Here is a 21,766-nt window from a genome sequence, read left to right on the forward strand (position 1 = left end):
GTCGAAAAAAAATACGAAGCAGTCATTTATCAGGTGTGATTCTGTGGTCGTACACCTAATGAACTAAATTTGCCTAATACTAAGTTGATGAAGCAGCTTCAAGTATGGCGATGAAAACCCAAATGACTCATTACAAGTTGCATCAGTTAACGCCAACGAAAATGACGCCGACGAAAATTTCACTCATTCGTCAAACGGTAACTTTACCAAAAACAATTAGAGCAACTGGCTCCATTCCTCAGCCAGTTGGCGAATATACCCAGTCGTGGAAAAGTTTGGAAGCACTGGCGCTATGAACGCGGACATATTTTCGGATAAGATCCATCAGTACAACGAAGCCGTTTGGTCTAAACTGCTGTGAGTAATATAATTTATCGCAGGATCAAACGCATAAACGTATAAATTCATCTTGAAATTGATTATTTTTAGGAGTTACACAGATATGGGATTCAAGTAATCCATTAGTTGAGGAATACATCCGTGGTTGCGGTCCTTTTCGAGAGCGCTTGCAATATGGGATGTATATAGACTCAGAGCCAGATTATTCGTATATTAACTGTAACGATTTCACACACTCAGGTTATTCAGCCTTATCGCAAGCCACTCAACTCCTTCTAAATGATCTTTGCGAAAAATAATATCCTATACCATTGGAATAATACAGGCGTTCAATTTTTTAAAATCCATTTTTTAAACCCATTTAAACTCCCGCCTTTTCTTTTGGTAAGTGAAATCCCATACCACTTGATTAACCCATCGCAACTCGAAAAAAAAAAGTAGCAAGGGGGGGGGGGTAAGAGAAGGTATTTCCTCTTAGCACTCAGAAGGGATGTGGCTACTGTCAACCATACAGAGCAGCTGGGGAAGGTCATCATCAAGAAATGTGAAAGGACAGAGTGGGACCTGCAGCGGCCTCGTTGTTTAAAAGTTGTTGATGAGAACTTGTCTTTTAGTATCACTTATCTGAACTGACGTGCCAATCCTGGTCTCTCTCCAATTCGCCATAACGAAACTTAAAATCCACCAAGAAATTTGAATCTTCAATCCAATAGTGTTATAGAAACGTGTTGTTTTGTTTTGCCTCAAAATTTTCAGTATAAAATGAAGCTCTCGGTAATTGTGGTGTCTACTATCATTTATTTTGCAATCATCTGTGTCGTTAGCGCATCGCCCCAGATTACCGTCATCGCTCACATGACCAACACACCGAACGCTATTCGCTGGGCTCTGGAACAAGGCGCCAACGGAATCGAAATGGATCTGAAGTTTGACGGCACTCGTCCCGTCCAGTTCCACCACGGGGCTCATTGTGACTGCACTTGTTTGCTTCAGTTTTTATCGATTCATGATCATGGATGCAGATCACTAGGCAAAGGCTGTTCCGGCTCCACCAGTGTTGCAGAAATGACGCACGTCCTGGGCAGCCCCGAGATAACATCCTCCCATCTGGCACTCATCTACATCGACGTCAAACTGGAAAAATCCATCCGAAATTACGCCCAAGCTGGAGCCAACGTAGTGCGGATGATCAACGAGAATGTCATTTCACGGGGTTATCGCGGTCAAATTCTTCTGGGTTGCTCGACTATTTCACGAGTTGATTACCTGCGCGGGGCTTTACAGGAAGCACAACATTCCGAATACGTCGATCGCTAATTCTACACAATCGTCAGCGAAGGCCGGAGATAACGCGGAAAAAGTATGGGATAATTCTCTTCGATTGAGCACCAACAACGTCGGAGGAAACTGGGAGGCAAAAAAAAAACGAAATAATTTATTGAACGTACCGTGGCGAACGGCAGCCCGGCCGCCAGTCAGTTCAATGTTTTCGTTTCCAAAAATCTATATACACTTGGCTGTCCCGTCTGAACGACACCTGGACAGTACTAATACTTTGATAGAGTTGCATCCGGATTAGGCCAAGCGGACGTATAATGTTATCAGCTGCTTCAGATAAAATTCACCATATTTATTTCCGATTTCCTGACATAATAACTTAACTTTTAAATTGGGCGGCACTCAAACGGGTGTGTGTAGTGTCGTCTGCAACCTATCGCGACATATAACTATTGTACATAGCACTATTTTCTTCCACCTATAAGACACTCTACTTCTTATTTAGGCTGCACTACCGTCTGGAATTTTTTTCTCTTCTTATTACGTGCACGTACTTGTATTTTGCGTATAACAACTATATAAACAATTTTTTTAAATAATTAAATTCCAGATAGCCGTGCGAGTTTGCAGTATGGTTGATGCAAATCCTTAAATTTACAATTTGTTCGTTGCCAAAGTCTCGCAAATCCTTTGAAAGCAATGCGACTTACTTTCTAGGCGTGCTCTTCCCCGTCGATAGTACAATAATACAAAATTTAGCATTAAGCATTTAAGTACACCCTCTCCACCGCAACTTTTCGTTTATTATTAGCCTTTCATCCTCTCTTTTTTTTTCCTCTAGTATTTTTTAGAAATTTCCCAATTGCGTCGTTGAGCAATGCAAATGTAGTCTCGCGCAGCAATATATTGCGGCACAAAAGTATGCTAATTTCGGTTGGATATATACCTACTTATCGGAGTCTAGTGTCAGTTTGCTTGGGTCTTTCCAATAATTGGTGGCTAAGGAAAACTTTGGGCTTGCGTCGTTCTATAAACTGCTGGCGAACGCTGGTGGAAAAGTTCACAAGGTCCGTGACGGCATTCAAACCAAATCGGCCAATTAACAGAGCAAGTTTCAAAAGTTTATAAAACTTTCAGACATCGGAAGGAAACCGAAGAAAATGGCAGAAGATTATTTTCACTAATAACGATAAGATATTCAAACAAAAATCAACGTGACTGATGTGGGCGAAAAAGCTCAAAACGGAAACAAGAGGAATAAGAGAAAGTAGGCCTATATATATTTGCATGTCAACTGTCTTGGGAAATGGGAGTGTTTGGCAACCGTGTCTGATGCAATCATTTCTATGCTCTGCCGCGCGTTACAGACGCACAATCAAGATCCGGTAAGAAAACAAAAAAAGGTAAACTAAAAAGAACATGCTTTTCGACTGAATAGTTAACTTCAATAGGTATGTAATGTTGGTGCGTATGCCCGGTTGGTGATTAGACCCGCACGAATTAAACCGGGCGATTTAATCGGAATGGATCGCGGAAGCCGACAACCTTTTCCCGTCTCTTTTGAGTCTTATTCTTCTCTTTCTGGGAAATAATTTCCCGACGATATTTAGTCGCATTCACTGTTGAAATTTTGAGTGTTTTCTATTTCGGGGGTTTATTTGTTCAACGTTCGCCAAATCTTATATCCATGTCGCGTTATTTAAAAAAAAAATAAATGAAAATCTGCTTATCATATCATTTTTCAAGATCACAAAAAAGCTCGCAAAAAAGGTTTCATCGATTGCGAATTCCCCCCCCCCCCAACTTTTCTTTTGCCTGAATCGAATTTGAAGAATCGATGGCAACTAAATTTTATTTTGAGATATTACGCAAAAAACCACTGACTTACTTTCGTGGTTTTGGGTGGAAAACCTGCGAGTTGCGGAAGCTCCTGGAATCAGATTTGGTCAATCTAATATCCCATGTTTGACGCTATGTTACCCCTTACAGCCAAAAACAAATCAAGCCTTTTACACCAAATATGAAAGACAACACCCAGATTGCTCACACAAAATTTCAAAAGTATACGACTTCCCCAACAGGAGTTATAGCAAAAAGAAAAAAAAAACGGCAAAAAGTTTTTTTTGGGCCTCTCAGTACTTTTCATTTTTCTCATAGTATAAAACTCTAAGAGTGTCAGAAAACCTAAGCAAACAAGAATTAATATTTGTATTATGTTTAAAATAAACCCGACATTTCTACATTAAAAAGTTATTTAGTTATCAATTTATTTGTTCGAAAAGCACCCTGTGGGGTTAGTTGGCAGAAATTTTGAGGGGCATGTTGGCATACAGATTTCTCACGAGATGCTGAGTTGCAAGTTTTCAAAATTCGACCTAGAAATTTTGGAGCAATGAAGAATCGTCACTTGCCAACTTACCCCGTAGGTGGGGCAAGTTGGCAGACTCTTTTTTTGCATTTTTTCTCAATTTCACAATTTCGTGTAAATGAACATTGTAAACAAATACGATCAATTCATAGAGAATTGAAATCTGAATCTGATTCATTCATTCAATTTGCAAAACGTGTGGTAAAAAAATTAAAATAAATTCACAAAAAGTGACCCTGCCAACTAGCCCCCCTCTCCCCTAATGTTGTTTGTTTAATTATGGATGATGTTAAATGATAGGTTTGTTGTTAAAAAGGTTAAAGAAGATGTTAAAGAAGCACCCCATATTTTTTCGCTCTTACTTAACGAGAAAAGATGAAGAGAGAAAAAAAAAGTTGAAGAAATCAACGTGAGAAAAAGGAGAAGACGGTAGAAAAAAAAACTTTGCCAACCACTAGAAGATACCGATAAATAAATCAAAGAAATACAGTTCCCTTTAAAGACTTCGCGAAATCTTTTTATTTGTCCTCCTCTTTTTTTATGTCTCGAACTTAACCAACAGTTTAAGCTAATGAAGAAGGACAAAAAAATGGATGCTTCTTTTTTTTGTTGTCTTTTTGAAATTTTTAAAACAAATATGATCAATGCGACGATATTGAGGTAGACACACTTTTCATTCCCATATTTCAATCAACCCACAAGGCCACAACGGTAATAACAATAATAAGAAAAAAAGAAAAAGAAACGCGAAAACTCCTGAGAAGCCCTTGTCCGCTTCTCAATCCAATTGAGAAGAATTTATTTTTATGAAATAGACAAAAGAGGAAAGAAGACGAAGAAGAAAAAAATATTGAAGAGTCTTGGGCTGCATGGGCAGGGAGAGATAACGGGGAGAAAAAAATATAAAGTTGAGACAGAGACGGGATTGAATAGTTTTCCTTTTTTTCAGACCCCCCCTCACACCCACAGAGAGAGCGAATGTGTGTCTGGGACGGGCTGGTGAAAAATTCTCTAGGGCCATCATCATTGACGTCGAGAGCGAAGCGTCGGTGGAGGAGACATTTGACGTCGTTCGTATCCTCCTAGCAACTTTTCTGTCTTTTTCTTCGGGACTTGCCAGTGAGGGATAGCCCCGAAAAAAAAATCCATTTGTAAAAATTGGAAGGGTTCCCATCATAAATAAAATAAAAACTAAATAACTAATAAATATTTAAAAAAGAAAAATTTCCCATAACGTTGGGAGTAGTACGTGGCGGATGAAAAAGAGAGTGGCTCACTCGGCAACGGGTTGAAGAATGAGAAAAAACAGACGAAACGGCGGTCATCCGAGAGAAAAAGAGCTACGGAGCAAGGAACATTCATGAGGAAGAACGGCGGTTCCCCTTATCCTTCTTGTGACAGTATATACAGTACCCTCACAAAGTTTGGAAACACGGCGAGTGTTTCCACGCTTGTAACACGGCGGCTTACGGGCCAATGTGTCTCCATTTTTTCGCGATAACTCACGTTTGAGTTATCGCAAAGCAAATTGTAAAAAATCTTCTTGGTAAGGAAAGAATTTTCTTTCACCATGATTTTTTTCAGATTTTAGTAAATTGAACTTTATCCCAAAGTGCTAGACATAAAGTTTGGAAACATCGGCGCGCTCGCCATATGTTTCCAAGCTAAAGTGTATGCTAGTTAAAAAATCATAAAAAATTTAAATTAATCAATTTTTACTTGAAACTTTTACCAACGGTAGACGACATAGTCGTCTACATTTGAACAAAGTTTCAAATTTTTGTAATGATACGCTGATTTTTGCCGATATTTTATGTCAAAATGATTCGTAGCGCAATTGTTTGATTTTTCTGGTCATCGAAAACGAGGGGGGGGGGTTATTATTCTCTCTCCCAGCGAGGAAAAGAAATTGAAAGAACGAACAGAATATTTAACTTATCAGAATTTATTTAACGGATAAATATCATCACGGACAAAGAGAAAACGGTCACATTTCTCTAGAGATTGTCATTCATTTACGTGAATTACGCCACTCTCCAAAAAGTTTGTTTTTGTTGTTACCTTCGATCCTGAAGAGAATTCAAAGAAAAAAAGAGATGGAGAGAATATGATTTACAGCTGGGCCGGAATACAATAGAAAAAAGTCGTTCCTTGTTGATTCATTCCATCGGCGGGGGATTTCCGCCAGGCGAACCGCCCGAATGAGAATCCCAATACAAACATACGCAAGAGACACATCACACAACGACATTTGTAGAGCCCTTCTAGCCTATTTACACGAGCGAATGACATCGTCGGCGAATTAAGCGAGGCAAATCGAAAGATGGTGTGGAAAAAAGAAAAGAACAAACAAACCAGCAATCATCATTCATCCATCGCAATCAAACTCGTTCACCTCCCAGCGATTTCACAAAAGCAAACTCGACGAATATAAACTGTACAGGTACTCAACGACAAACAACAAACAACAGAACCCGACAAACAAGACGTAAAAAAAAAAAACCTTAAAAAATGTTTCTCACATTTTTTTCTTCTTCATCTTTGTAAAATATTTTTGTACGCGCTTTTCATCGAATATTTTGTTTGCATGTCTGTTTTCTTTGGTACTGTTTCAACTCGTCTCTCTTAAAAATACGAAATCAAAAAATGGCATCCGCACACGCGCAGGAAGAAAAAAAAGCAACAAAACTGTCAAAGCCACACGACGAATTTTCTCTACAAGAGGCGTAAAACCCAAAAGCGCCGCTTGTCACCAACTACAACATCCTCAAAATGATTCCCCTCCCCCACAAACAAAAAAAGGGATTCGCTTCACTCAACGATGATGAGGCGAATAAAAGACGAGGGGGAAAAAAGCCAAAAAGGCGAAAGAAAAGAAAACAGGAACTTGATTGCGAAGAAGAAAAGAAATTTTTTTAACCTAATAGATATTTGATCGATCTGCCACTCTGTGAGGAAAGATCAACAATATAAACGGCATGAAATTTTTTTTTTTTTTAGATTTTCATTTCCATTTGATGGTGTGGGTCCTATTCTATGAGTTGATGATTTCACCCGTAATGAATAAAGGGGTTGAATGTAGAAAAATAAAATAAGGTGGGGGAACATGGAGAGGAGAGCAGGGTCTAATTTAAGAGCTTGAACACCGACAATTTTGTAAATTATGTGATGATGAGTCACAAGAGTCAAAACACGAGAGGTGCGGTTAAAGGTGTATTGAGAAACAACCAAGACAACTGTAACACGATTACAAGCATAAGCTAGTGACCGTATACAACGAGACCTCAAATAGATCGAATGTCCGATTTATATACGGGATGATGAGCGATGGCTTGTCTGATGGTAGCCATGCCTGTTAAAGTAATTAAGAAGGTGCGTATGGTAAACGCATCAACAAGTGTGAGAACTTGTCAATGGCTTTGCCATATGCTGTGAATTAACATTACACTCCTCCCCTGCTTGGAGATGTTCCAAACTGGGAAGGGGCGTGATCTTCTAACATTGGCAAAGCACAGCATCACTACATGTAAGATTAAAAGCACAACATTGCTACATATAAGGTCACTAAAACAGGCAAGAATGGTAAAAATCACTAAACAGGCAAGAGTGGCAAAAATCTGCATAAAGGTAAATGGTCAATGCTACTGGTGATTATTGTTATGTTTTCCTCCCCCTTTTTTTTTTTTAAAATTTGTAATCAACGATCGTCTCCATATCGACGGTTGAGGCTGCGGAGAGCGGAAAAATACCGCTGTTTCAGTTCCTCCTGGTCGATGATGAATTGTTTGATTAAATTCAGTTGTTCCAGCGCAAGGGCCGGATTGTTCTCGGGCGTCGGACGAGTGTTAGTCTGGGGAGCTGCTGGGCCGGCAGGGGCGGCAGGCTGTTGCTCCGGCGTCTGGACGGTGGTGGAAACGGGTCGTGGAGCCTGCGGTCTTATGGAGGGGACCACTGCTATGACCTGTCGAGTCCTATTTTTCGAAATCGGAACCGGGGAAGGTTCATCGTCGTCGTCTGATGAATAGGGGGGAGGCGAAAATACAACGCGGTTGTATTTAATTTTAGAAGAGCGTGCTGTAGACGGCCGCTTAACGCCCCGTGTTTTCTGGTCGTCAGGAGAAGTGTACGAAGTCGATGTCCCAGGTTCCGGCTCCGGCTCGTTCGATGGAGACGGTGAAGTTTGTAAGTCATCAGACGGATAACTCCGGTATTCGGTCCTAGGAAGAGGCCATTCAATTACTCGGCCAACTACTGGTGGCGTAGTGAGTTCCACTTCGTCGTGGATGAAGTCAGGTCCAAGAAGAAGTCGACCACGTCCGGCCATGATGAACAGGATAAAATATGTGGTAGCGAAGTGAAGAAAGAAAAGATTTTACAGCGATATTTATAGTAGATAGTCGAAAAAGATCGCAAGAGAGAAGTTGGGGTGGTAACTAACTTAAAGAAGGTGCAGACAAGATGAATCTATATATTTTTCTTTTTTTTTTTTTTTTTAATGACGTCAAAGTCATTAGTCACTGTCAAAGACAGTAGCTAAGTCGAAGAGTAAAGTAGCTAAGATGAATAAATTCTTTTTCGTGCTTGCTTCAGTTGCTGGGCCTGGGAGTAAAAACGTCGATATAGTTCACGGCTGTCGCGGTTGTATTGGTTAATGAGGTCCTTCCTGTTTTGCTGATACTCCTCCTCGCTTCGGAGAAGAATTGGGGGAGCGTACATCTGCTCAGCTTCTCCGCTGCAGTCGTTGTTGGGGAGTCCTGGTGGAAGGGGGGAAACTGCTTTTTCGTCCGAGGCGAAGTTTAGTGGTAGATCAGGGTTCGGCTCCGTCGATCCGCTATCGATTGAACTTACGTCGTCGTAGTAAAGATCGTCGCTGTGTAGTGGATCTTCGTCTTCCGGATCCGCTTCGTGAAGTGTTATTAGTGAATCTGCTTCAAGGTCGATTTGTTCTTTGTTGTTAATAAATCTCCTTTCTGTTTGAAACACTACAGTTTCGCTGCTGCTGCTAATTACTTCCGCTGGTATTTTCCTTACTCTTGCTTCTACGTCCAGGAGTACCACGGTCTTTTCTTTTCTATCAGCTACTAACGCGAACGTTCTCTTTAGCACTTTTGCGTTGGCGTCCATGTAAGCTGCTTGGGTAAAATCGATTCATTAGTGATGCTATGTCAAGGCAATGACTAAAAAGGCGGTAACTACGATTTATTGGCTAATTAGCATCTTTCTTTTTTTTTTTTTTTTTTTTTTTTAGCATTAAATGTTATTGGCTTTTTTTTTTTTTAGGTTTTTCTTTTTGTTGTTTGTAAACAACTATTAGCTGCTACTGGTGATTACTACAACGCTTTGCTACCGTTGTATCTTTTTATTATTATTATTATTATTTTTAATTTCTTTATTCTAATTCGTTTAGATCGTCGTCATCTTCATTCTCGGAAGGCGTTATTTTGTTGTCGGCAATAATGTTTTTCTCGACGTCGCTGTCTGATTCGCTTGTTATCAAAGAATAGTCCCGTCGGTATCCAGGTGGTGGGGGTAGTTTTGATTTCGCTTTGTCTATTAGGCGTTTAAAATTTCGTAATTTGAGACTTGGTGCACCGTCGTCTAGGCGCGACATTTCGGTTCTTGTAGGGTAGATGTTCTCGTTGATTTGTCGTGGCGGAATAGGGATGTGCTTAATTGGCGGTCCTTCTTCCAAGTCTGGCATATCCTCGTAGTTTCCTTTTTGGGAGGTCTCGTCCGACATTATGTTCATGGCTGCTATCGCTTTCTCGATTCTGTCAGAATTATTGTAATAAAATCTAGTGTCGAGTGTTTTATAGGCCTTTTTCCTATTTTCATGGTTGTAGAGGCGTAAATATTGATAGACGGCATTCCTGCCATCTTTTTCTGCGGCCATGATTGGAGTTTCGTGGTTACGATTTCCAAGTTCCAGGCGGGCTCCGTGAGAAATCAATACCCTTAACGTAGGTATATCATTCACGAAGTGCGCGGGCGTGTTTCCGTTATTGTCCTGTAGATTTACGTGTGCTCCGTGGTATAGTAGGATGTCGGCAATTTCATGGCGGTTTTTTTCCACTGCTAGATGGATATAAGAAAGAGATTTATGCACTTTTGTGTTGACAATGTGCTGGAATCTGTCTAGCTCTACTAGAGCCCTTATGGTTTCGATGTCGTTTCTTCTTATAGCCACTGAAATGGGGCAGCTGAATTTTCTGTTGATTAGAAATGACTCGACTTTTGGGTTTTGGCTGAGGATGTAATCGATACAATTCCTAGCCTGATGGCTTATTGCCAAAGTCAAAGGAAATTCCTGATTAACCAGATCGTGCTCTAAAAGGTTTTTCTTGTAAATATGGACGAACCGTATACTATTTACGTCATCCCGTGAGATGAGTATTTCTGTGATTGTTCTAGCCAATCGATCTCCGCTGTAGATTGTGGCGCCCTTGTAGATCAAGTCTTCAATCATGTTAATTCGGTGTAATCGTACCGCGGTCACTAACGCCGTTTCATTCTTTGAGTTACTTTTTTCGACGTCTGCATCGTGTTCTAGGAGAATCTTGAAACATTTGTACGAATTATGTTTGATAGCTACCAGAAGAGGCGTTTTTTGTCGATAGCTGTTCTCAATGTCCTCTGGGTGTCGCGTAAGCCAATACTTCAGCTCGGTGTGACTGTCCATCAAAACCAGTTCGTGAATCTTCGGGGTGGTTTTTTCAATTCCATGTTTCCGGTTGGGAGGAAAAGCATTTCTCCTACTCATGTGGGTAGTGCTAAAGGTCCAAATCCGTTGACGTTCCGAGGGGGTCGTTGCAAAATCCTCTTGGTTCATTTTTTTCTTTTCTTTTCTATGATGATATGGTTTTTTGGATATTAGACGGTGGTTTTTTTTTTTTTAACATATTTTTGTATATAGTTATTCAAAGCATTTCTACTCTACTCCATGCGGCGATAAGTATGTTGTCAATTGTCAGCAGTTACAGATGAATTTGATTAAGGAAACTATTTGCTCGGCTTATTGATTCGATAGGCGCACTTGGTGGCATAACATATGGATACATATTTCCTGGCATTATAACTGGATGGTTTGTGGCATATGCCATGTGATGACTCTGCTCTATTGGTATTTCTACTGCTGCGCGGCGATTTCGGCGTTGTTGAAACGAATCTATCATGGCTGGTATAGGGTTGACTCGTGCAAAAATATACGCGACTAGGATAAACATTATAAATCCTATCGTAGTAAAAACGATAATTTTTAGATAATCTGTCCAAGAGTACATGTCTCCAATTTTCGTATCCTGTTTCTCTGACATTATCATTCCAGCTAACGAATTGTCGTGCGTTTCCTCTATCCTACCTATCAATTCGTTTAAAACATTGAGTCGTTCTAAGTCTGTTACTGAATGAGCTGGGTGTCCTTTTAAAGCGTAGTTAAAATCGTTAAGGGAGAGCTCTTCAAACTGCGATACAAGATTTAAATTTGGTGTGTGTATATTCGGCGTTTGCTCCGTCCAATCGGCGTGGGTTGTATTGTGTTCCCAGTGAAATGTTTTTCCGTTTAGATTGACAAGGTTTGTTTTCCAAAAACAATTGGAAAATGGGTGGATTGACCATCCATCTGTTCCAATTGTATAGTTGTTATTTTTGTAAACCGTGTATGGCTGGAATCCACATTTCGTTTCTATTGCTCCGACTGTAACTTGTTTCTTCTCGCATTCCTGTAGAAGTAAAGATTGTCCGAGTCCTTGAAGTCGTGAACAAGTTGGTAATTCCAATGCTGCTGCGGCTAGAATTCCATTTGTTTGAGACAGTGTCATGGCTTGCAATCTTCTCAGCACAGACACCTGGCAGTATATTTGTCGTATCTCTCTTGCCAGCTCATTTTCGTGTTGAATCTCGATGCTCTGCTTATATTGCTCGTGGAAGGATTGGATAATGGGTTTGATGATCTCGCTGATTTCTTCTTTGTTTGCTGTTGTTGGTTTATTTTGTGTGGTGTTTTTGCTTTTGTCGGTTGAGTCGTTCAGGTAAGGTAATGTGGCTTTTGTTGGTATAGGTATAGTTTTGGAATCGTTCTGGTGAGGTATGATGGTTCTGGTGGGATGAGGTAAGGGTAAGGGTTGTTTTGTAACTTTTTGGTTGGGACTTGTTGTTTTTGTTTGGGGTGGAGTGTTGCTTTGTGTAGAATTACGTGGGCGTGGTACAGGTGGTTTTGTTGGTTCGGTTAAAGGTATGGGTTTTGAAGTTGAAGTTGTCGTCGATGTCGTTGTTGTTGTGGTTGTTGTTGTAGTTGTTGTTGTTGATGTCACTTTTGGTGCAGGTTTTGTCGGTGCAGGTACTGGAGGATCTGTAGGTCTTGTTGGGTTCATTGTTGGCGGGTTGCTTGAATTATTATTGATTCCTGCATCTGGTCTCGCTATTTCGCCTGCGAAAACTGTTGTTAGATTTTTCTGTTGATTATTCCCTAGATTTTGTTGTTTGATTTGTGACGCTGCTGCAACTTTAGTTTCATTTATGATCGGTGTTTCTACGGCTTTTATTTCGAATATTTCAGGGTACTCTTCTTTGTTGGTCTCTTTTGTTGTATCTGGAACTGGCGTTGTTTCTTCTTTGTTGGTCTCTGTCGTTGTGTCTGGAACTGGCGTTGTATCTGGTATCGTTTTATCTTCAATGAGGCTCATGTTATTTCGATTCTGGAAGATTGGCGGCATCGTCGGGAATGGCATATCATGAATGGAAAAGTTTTTATGCCACTCGAGAATCCTGGAAGGTATTAAGCTGGGATGCTCTTCGGAATTTATTAGATTAGGGTTGTATGCTTCGAATTTCCATTTCTGATGTCTGGGTTTCTGGTCATCGTTGCATAATCCTAATCTTAACTTTCCTTGGTGAAATTCAATGCATTTGATTGAGTTCACATCCATTAATTGTCCAGTTATCTCGTTGGCTCCCCATCTCATACTATCTGGGTTGCATTGCTCGAGAACTGCGTTCTTTTCGTTTATTCTTAAACAATGATTGGTGTCGAACTTCCTGATGGTATAGTCGATGTCGTATTCAAACAGCTGATCTGGAAACTGCATCGGGTCTCCTGGTGATTGACATGGCTCCATAGAGATGTTTAATTTTCCTTGTATATTGTTCATACACATCGGCGTTTTTCCATTTTTGTTTTTGTTCATAAGTTGTCCCCAATTAAATATATGGTCTATATTTAATAGGTTTTCCGCAGGGCTGCTTCTGAATTCTTCGTGGACGAATTCCCATTCTTCTATTGTGATGTTTGGATATGCTTGACGTAGGTTGTAGTCCGTATTACGTTGATCAAATCTCCACATCTGCTTGATTGAATGGGGCTCCATTTCACAAGGTTCAAGTGACACCTGGTCCTTGACTGCTGTAAGACATCCTTTCGATTGTGTTTCCATGATGTACATTCGGTAGTCATCATAAATCCAAGTCGAGTGGGGAATCGAGCAATCTTTGAAGAGCAGGTGGTTTGGGTTGTTTACTGTCAGACAGTAACTGGTTCCATTTGTTGTAAAACGAATTGAATAGTCCGTGGAAAATTCGAAAAGCTGCTGTGTTTTCGGCCAAATTCCTAGCTCGCTCCATGTAGTTTTGTTGATCGGAACTCGAGGCATCAGGAACAGATGATTTTCGATGTCGGAAGTTGTTACCACGTATCTTTTGTCTTCATATTTCTCGTCGAACTCGGTGGGTGGAAATGATGCAAGGGGATTGAGGTGTCCCCATGCAAACACGTGGCTATTTTCGTTGTTAATTTGTTTAAGCTGTCTTGTGTGTCGAGTTTTTGATGTTGGGTTTGTTAAGAAGAATTTTTCGATCTCGTCTTCAAAAACTATGTGGGTATCCGGTATGCCAATTATTTTGTAAGAATTAGACATACCGGCGCAAAGGTTGACTTTTTCGGGACCAAATAAAATTTCAACTTGTTTTTCGGTATCTAATATTCTACCTGTCTTTATCTGTTTTAATCTTGGGTTTCTGTCTATTTTAATGAGAGATATTTTACCTGTTCCCTTAAATTGTTTCTTTTCTTGACATTTTACCTCGACTGCTGTAGGAACGTTTGGTATGCGCCACACAATAGTATTGTGGTTAACGATAAGGTGTTCGTTTTTCAACGATACGTTATGCGATCCAAATGGTGATAGAAGTGGTCCATCGGTGGACTCTTGTCTAATCTCAATGTCTTGGGCTAAACAATTCACTACTGAATATTCTTTTATTGACATCCATTTTCCTTCACCTACTGGTTTTTGTCTATAACTATATGTTTTGCCGTTAACTATATTCTTATTTCCTGCGCAGTTTAATAGCGATTTCATTTCCCAACATTCTTGGGGACTGACTTCTTTCGTCGTGTGAAAATGCTCCGTGTCATATGATCCTGCCCAAAATGATCCTGTGATCTTTTTCGTTTCTATCCATTGCGAGCATACGAGTCCTTCTACTCGCAGGTCTGTTTGTATTTTAGTAGCCACATAATAGGTAACTAATTTGCTCATAACTTTCTGTTCATCCTCTTTATCAGTGTGATTTTTGAAACAATAATCTGGGTCTGTAAGGTCAAGCAGACCTCTCGTGACTGGTTTTGAGCAGTCGCAAATTTGTATATTAAGCGTCAAAATAGGCGTAAAGACAATCGACAAGTAGCATGCTGTGATAAGAACAGCGTTGTTTCCCATCTAATTTGGAAAAACAAAATACGATTACTGTTTGTTAAGCTTTAATTTCTATTTCTAAGTGGATATCTATGTGACACACGTATTTGTGTCGGTGGAATTACGGGGTTGTTATTAGGTAATTCCTGATCTGTAACTCTTGGTTGGTTTGGGGGTCTACCTCCACGTTTTGGTTGTGGGGGAATTACAACCCCTGTTATCTTCGGAGGTCTACCTCTTCTTTTTGTCGCTGTTACGACTTCTTTTACTTTTGGAGGCCTACCTCTTTTCTTTCCTACTTTAGTTTGTATCTTTTTAATGGTTTTACGTCTTTTCTTAATAATTATTGGGTTAGGGCTAGTTATATTATTGGGAGTGCTGGTCACTAATTTTAACCTATTTACATGTACTATATATTTCCCTTCGTCCTCAGTGTTATTTATTTCATCTGTTATTTTGATAATTTCATAGTTAAGGTCCGATATTTTTCTATTTATTTTATACGGTCCTAACCATCTATTATTAAATTTTCCTGGGGTAGAATGGGCTTTTAAGAGTACGTGATCGTTTACGTTATACTTAACTAATTTACTACCTTTGTCATATAGTCGTTTTTGCTTTGATTGAACTTTCTCTAATCGTTCTTTCGAACGTTTTAGAGCTCTTTTCCATTGTTTATCGTATTCATCTGCATCATCTTCAAAAACGTCTATATCGTCATTGATAGAAATATCGCTTGGCACTACTGCTTCGCGTTTAAAAAATAGATAGAAAGGGCAACAGTCTGTACTAGTTTGCTTTGCAGTGTTATATGCGAAAGTTACAAAGTCGAGATATTTATCCCATGACTCTGGTTCATCGTTCACATAACATGCGAGCATATCGCACAGAGTCCTGTTGAATCTTTCCACTAGTCCATCCGTCTGCGGGTGGTAACTTGTAGTTTTAATTTGCTTAATTTTAAAAAGAATGCATATTTTTGAAATGAGTTTTGAAAGAAAATTAGTTCCCTTATCTGTCAATACTCTTGCTGGAGGACCGAATTTTGTATAGACTTTTTTTACTAAATGTTCTGCTATCGTATGCGCTTTCTGGTCTTTCATTGGTATGGTCATTACATATCTACTTGCGTAATCAGACAAAACTAAAATATATTTGTTTCCTTCACTACTTTCCGTAACCGGCCCTACTATGTCCATTGCGACTTGTTCCCAAATGTTTGCTACTAAAGGCAATGGCTTAAGTGGGGCTTTAGTCGACCCATAGGCCTTACGTTTTGCACATGCAATACAATTGTTTACATATTCAGTAACGTCTTTGCCTAGTCCGGGCCAAACGAATTGGCGTTTTACTCTCGCTAGCGTCTTTGCTATCCCTAAATGCCCTGCTAAAATATGATCATGATTCAATTCTAAAATTTCATTAATTTTCTCTTTTGGCACAACTATTTTTCCTTCGTTTGTTATTAAAATGCCTTCATTATTGAAACGGAATTCATTATATTCTTTCTTATTGCTTTCTTCTAGTTTCTGTATTATTTCTTTACAATAATTATCATTTCTCTGTGCTAATATTATATCATTTTGAACCTTTTCTTCTTTTACTAATATTATCGATCCTATTGATGGTAATGGAGTCCTACTTAATGCATCGGCATTTTGATTTTCCTGGCCAGGACGATGTAGGACTATCATATCGTATGATTGCATTTCATACGACCAACGAGCTAATCTGCCATGCGGATCTTTTTTCTTCATTAATGTCTCCAATGGTTTGTGATCTGTGTATACTTTAAAACTTCTTCCGTATAAGTATGGTCTAAACTGCTCTAATGCATAAACAATCGCTAAACATTCTTTTTCTGATACATTCCAATTTCGTTCTCTTTCGTTTAAATGTCTTGACGTATAAGCTATAACTACTTCCTGTTCTCCGTGGGCCTGTGTTGGATCTGATTCTGAGGGGGGTATGTTCTGTATCTGTGCTAACACGGCTCCAATCCCGTATCCTGAGGCATCTGTGTATACCAAGAATTCCCGGGTGAAATCGGGATACCTTAAGAGTGGATTGTTGGTTAGCGAATTCTTGATACGTCGAAAGGCGTCCCTTTCGTTTTCTTCCCAAATCCAAGTCGATGACTTCTTTGTCAGTTCTGTTAAATAATGCGCTATCTCTGCGTAACTTCGAACGAATTTTCGATAATAATTAACTAATCCTAAAAACGAGAGTAGTTGCTTTACGTTTTGTGGTTCGGGGTAGTTTAGAATTGATGTAATTTTCTTATTGTCTGGATGAAAACCATTTACTGTAATCACGTGACCTAAGTATTTAATTTTTGTTTTGAAAAAATCGCACTTACTTAATTTTAATTTTAATCCTTCATTTGCCAGAAGCTTAAAAATAATTTTCAAATGTTTTATGTGGTCATCAAGCGTTTTACTGAAAACGATGATGTCGTCAAGGTAAACAAGTGTAAATTCGTACAGCACGTCCTTTAATACATTGTTCATTTCTCTTTGGAATGTGCCTGGTGCGTTGCACAAACCAAATGGCATACAGTTAAATTCATACAAGCCATACTCACAAATAAAAGCTGTTTTATATTTATGTTTTTCTTCGATCTCGATTTGCCAGTATCCACTGAGCAAATCCAGAGTCGAGAAATACCTGGCACCGTGTAGACTATCAATAATTAGCTGAATGTTTGGTATGGGGTACCTGTCTTTTATGGTTACACTGTTTAACTCACGATAATCCACGCAAAATCTCATCTGTCCTTCTTCTTTTTTAGCTACTAAAAGAATAGGTGATGCAAAAGGGCTTGTACTGGGCCTAATTATATTATGTTTTAACATGTCTTCTATTTGTTTTTTTACAACAAGTCGTAGCCTTTCAGGCGTTCTCCTCATAGGCATAACGTTCGGAAGCTTGGTTGTACGTATAAGGTGCTTGACTGATTTTGCTTTTCCTAGCTCATTTAAATTCTCAGTAAAAAGCGAAAAATTTGAAATTAAAAGGTTCTTTAAATTTTCCCTGTGTGTTGTTGGTATGCCTTCTAAATTAAATTGGGGTGGATCAACTATGCTAATTGAGTTAATCTGTAATGGCGGTATTATAAGTTTCTTTAACTCGTTGTCTTGTTTATAGCTAATCGATCGTTCGCTAGGATTTATTATTATTTCGTTAGTTGCCAAGAAATCGTAACCTAAAATACATCCTTCTTCTAACTCTGACATTACATAAAATGGATGTTTAAACGAGTGTCTACGAGCTAGTCTAATATTTAGCTCGTAGCATCCTCGTGGTTTGACTAACTCTCCTGATACTGTTCTAAAAAGCTGTGTGCTATCGTTGGCGGTATTTATTTCTTTAACTTCTCCATAGGGTACATTTATAAGTAGTCGATGTGCAAGGAAACTAGCTGAGGCACCTGTATCTACTAAAGCTTGTGTCTTTAGACCAGAAAAACTCACAGGTATACGCATTAACTGCGTAACGCTACATATTACGGGTATATTTATATTTACAACACTGTTATTCGATAAACCTACTGCTGTTCTGTTGACGGGGGCGGGGGCACGCTGCGACATTCTCGCGCGTAGTGGCCTCGCTTTCCACAAGCATAACACTCTATATGTCTCTTATTTCTAAATCCTTGGGCTGGGTTATACCAAGCGTTATGCTGTGGCCTAGCTCCAGGGGGACCTGAGGTAACGAAGTTATTCTGGCGCGGTACCTGATGGGCACGAAACGTTTGGTTTCGAAAATGCTGGGGATATTCACTTAAATTCTGAAATCTACGACGAGGATTAAACATAGGATTAAAATTTTGGGGACGCTGAAATTGTCCTTGTGATCTGTTTGAATAATTTTGTGGTGGTGGAGTTGGCTCTCTTCTCGGACGGTTATCTAGTGTATCATTATATCTGTTACCACTAGAACTACGTGATCTATGGTGTTGATTATTCGTACCTCTAGATCGAGGAATATTTCTATCCGCGCTGTGTTGGCGGCTTAGGGGGTGCTGAAAACGGATCCGATTTTCCGAATTGGACCGTCTACGATCGCCGGAAGGTGATCTGTGTCTGTTAAAGGCGTCGGCAACTGCTATTGAGGGAAAATCAATCTCGTTGTTTTCCTGTGGAGCATTTTTTCCGATAGTTAGACCGGCTAACTGTTTCTCTAAATGAACAATCTTTGTTTTCTGCCGCAAGATCTCTATATCTTGCTCGTTATCGTGTGCAGAGATACCTGCTATAGTGGCCTTTAAACTCTTATCTTCATTCTGTTCCATTCTATTAACTAAAGTTTCCGCGGCGTAGGCGTTTTCGCATACGTCTTCGTAAGCACTATCAACATCCATGCGGCTCCAAACTATTTTCAATATTTTTGGCAAGAGACCCTTTAAAAGAATTTTTTGTTTGGCTTCGCCTCTCATTTGACTCAGAGATATTGCTAATGCCTTAGCTTCGTTCGTCGCTTTGTCACCTAATGTAATTTCTTTTCCGTGGATGATGTCATATAACTGATTAATTCTACTAACGAAAGTTTGTGTGCTTTGATCGGGGGTCTGCCGAAGCTCGTTTAATTGTTTTCTTAAATTTTCTAACTCTGTTTCTGTAAGAAATCTATTTATTAAAGCTTTTTCCCATGCATCGTAATCTTCCTCATCTTGTGCTCTTTCCATATAATCACTATGCCAATCCGCAGCATCTCCTCTTAGTCTATCTGAAAAATATTTTATTTTATCTTTCTTCTCCCACCCTGCGCTTTGTGCGACTCTTTCCGCATCTTTTAACCAATTATTAACTAACTGCTCTCCTCTTTTGCCTTTAAAAATCGGAATAGATTTCCGTTCGTCCTGTGAATATAATTCACGTAAATGGCTCTTAGTTATTGGTGCATCTTCATTACTATTGCCTAACGTCATGGTTATAATATTAGTTGTTTGAGTGGGCTTTGAATGGGTTTGCGTATCTGCTACTAAAGTCGATTTCAAATGTTTTTGAATGTATAAATCTTTAGCTTTAATTTCTTGTTCGAGGTCAGAGATTTTATTGGATAAGTCTCGTTTGGTTGTTTTCAAAATTTTTACGCTTGCGTCTTTGGAGTTGGCTTCAATTTGCAAGGTGTCTAGCTTCTGAGATAGTTCTTGGTTTTTATTTGTAAGTGTTGTTACGTCGTCTTCTGTTAATTTACTTGCGTTCTTCAAAGCTTCGTGTGCGTTGTCTAATAGATTGTAGCTATGGTTTAGTTGTTTTATTTTATCTTCAGTGTCTTCCTTAAGTTGTGATAGAGAATCCCTTAAATCATTTATGCAGTCGTTCTGTCCTATGATTTCGCTCTTAGCTTTTTCTAGATCGGTTTTAGCTGTCTCATATTCTGTCAAAAATGTTTTACTCTCATCGCTTGCCTGACTTTCTTTGGGTCTATTATTAAAATCTGCTATTAAAGTTGCTTGTTTAAAATTTGTTCGGGTTAATGTTTCTACTTCTGCTGTTAAACGGGTGTTTTCTAGATAAGAATCGGCTACTTTCTTTGAAAATTCTCTCCTTACTTTATCTACCTCTTTTTCAGTCTTTTTCGTTTCGTTCGCTACGTCTTGTTCAAGATTCTTTGCATACTCATCTAATGCTAATTGTTTGAAAAGAAGTTCCCTCTTAAATATTTTAAATGCTTTATTCCGAAAATCTACTTCTCGACTATGAGCTTCTCTAACATTTTGTAACAAAGGGTTAAATTTATTGGGGTCTGCTTTTAATTCTACGAAATATGTCCCTAATTTTTCTAAAACTTTTTCTTTAGCCTCACCGGTAAGATAGACTGAACTTCCAAACTCCTTCTTATGCAATTCAAATGTATACTGTTTCAAAAAATGATAAACTTGACCTGTGACTTCCTTTCTTTTTGCAATATAACTACTTCGTGTTAAGCGTTTATCTGAGGTTTCATCTATATTACTTTTACAAAGACTTATTAAATTTGACCAATGGGTAACAAAATTGTTTCTAACTTTTAGTACACTATCAGCTAAGGAATTTACGTACGCGTCTTCTTCTAGGTCTATCTCATCAATTAAAGACTCATTAATAGCTGTAAACGAAGTGTCGCTAATTGTTGTTTGAGGATTCGTCATTCACTTACAGTTTTGAGAAAATTGATGTTTCCTTCCTCGATGTAGATGATCTCGTTGTGGGTTGTCTGGTCGTCTGGTCGTCCTGTCGTCTGGTCCTAGGTGGTGGGGCAGCTGGGGGGCGATGTTCCTTCTCGTTGACTCACGGCAGGTTTTGAAGTCCAAACTGGCACGTTCACCAATTTGTGATGATGAGTCACAAGAGTCAAAACACGAGAGGTGCGGTTAAAGGTGTATTGAGAAACAACCAAGACAACTGTAACACGATTACAAGCATAAGCGAGTGACCGTACAATCGAGACCTCAAATAGATCGAATGTCCGATTTATATACGGGATGATGAGCGATGGCTTGTCTGATGGTAGCCATGCCTGTTAAAGTAATTAAGAAGGTGCGTATGGTAAACGCATCAACAAGTGTGAGAACTTGTCAATGGCTTTGCCATATGCTGTGAATTAACATTACAATTATGAAGGGATTCCTGTTCTTCCTGAGATGAAAGAGTCCAGCATGAGGATTTGATTTCAAATATTTTGTCTGTTGATTTTCGTTTGTTATTAATAATCTTCTTTTTTGTTTTGTTTGATAGGCCAAAATCGGTCAAGCATGTTGGGAGGGGGGGGGGAGAAAACCCAAAAAATATTTTAAATAAATAAAACGTCTGATTGTGATGGGAAGGTCACGAGTTTTGATGCGCTTGACCGTAATGGGAGATCAGGAAAAAATTGTAAATAATTAACGGATGAGGTGCTGAGCGAGAGGAGTATCTATAGCTTAAGAGATAAGTTGGTGTTGGTGAATGTGGAGGAAGGTGTGTGTGTGTGTGTGAAATTTCAGTTTGTTTAATGACACCAGTCGACGATGGAGTGCAATCTGAGGTATAGACGGGATCGGAGGGCGCGCACGCAAAGAGCGAGCAAACGTCATGAAATCTTTCAGATATAATGATTGAATGATTAT

At 39.3% G+C, this 21,766-nt stretch overlaps 2 protein-coding genes across 2 annotated transcripts; one reads left to right on the forward strand and one right to left on the reverse strand.

The window, feature by feature from the left end:
• Positions 1-1,101: 1,101 nt before the first annotated feature.
• On the forward strand, positions 1,102-1,656 carry LOC124202722 (dermonecrotic toxin LarSicTox-betaID1-like). The gene has a single exon (XM_046599114.1). It carries the CDS (start codon positions 1,102-1,104, stop codon positions 1,654-1,656), a length of 555 nt encoding a protein of 184 aa, XP_046455070.1.
• A 7,718-nt stretch (positions 1,657-9,374) lies between these two features.
• Positions 9,375-10,745, reverse strand: LOC124202724 (ankyrin-1-like). The gene has a single exon (XM_046599129.1). It carries the CDS (start codon positions 10,743-10,745, stop codon positions 9,375-9,377), a length of 1,371 nt encoding a protein of 456 aa, XP_046455085.1.
• Between the last annotated feature and the right edge of the window lie 11,021 nt (positions 10,746-21,766).

Source organism: Daphnia pulex, chromosome 2, assembly GCF_021134715.1.
Source record: "Daphnia pulex isolate KAP4 chromosome 2, ASM2113471v1".
NCBI classification, from domain to species: Eukaryota; Metazoa; Arthropoda; class Branchiopoda; order Diplostraca; family Daphniidae; genus Daphnia; species Daphnia pulex.

Coding starts and splice junctions, on each gene's coding strand:
- LOC124202722 (XM_046599114.1), top strand. CDS start 1,102: ATGAAGCTCTCGGTAATTGTGGTGTCTACTATCATTTATTTTGCAATC.
- LOC124202724 (XM_046599129.1), bottom strand. CDS start 10,745: ATGAGTAGGAGAAATGCTTTTCCTCCCAACCGGAAACATGGAATTGAA.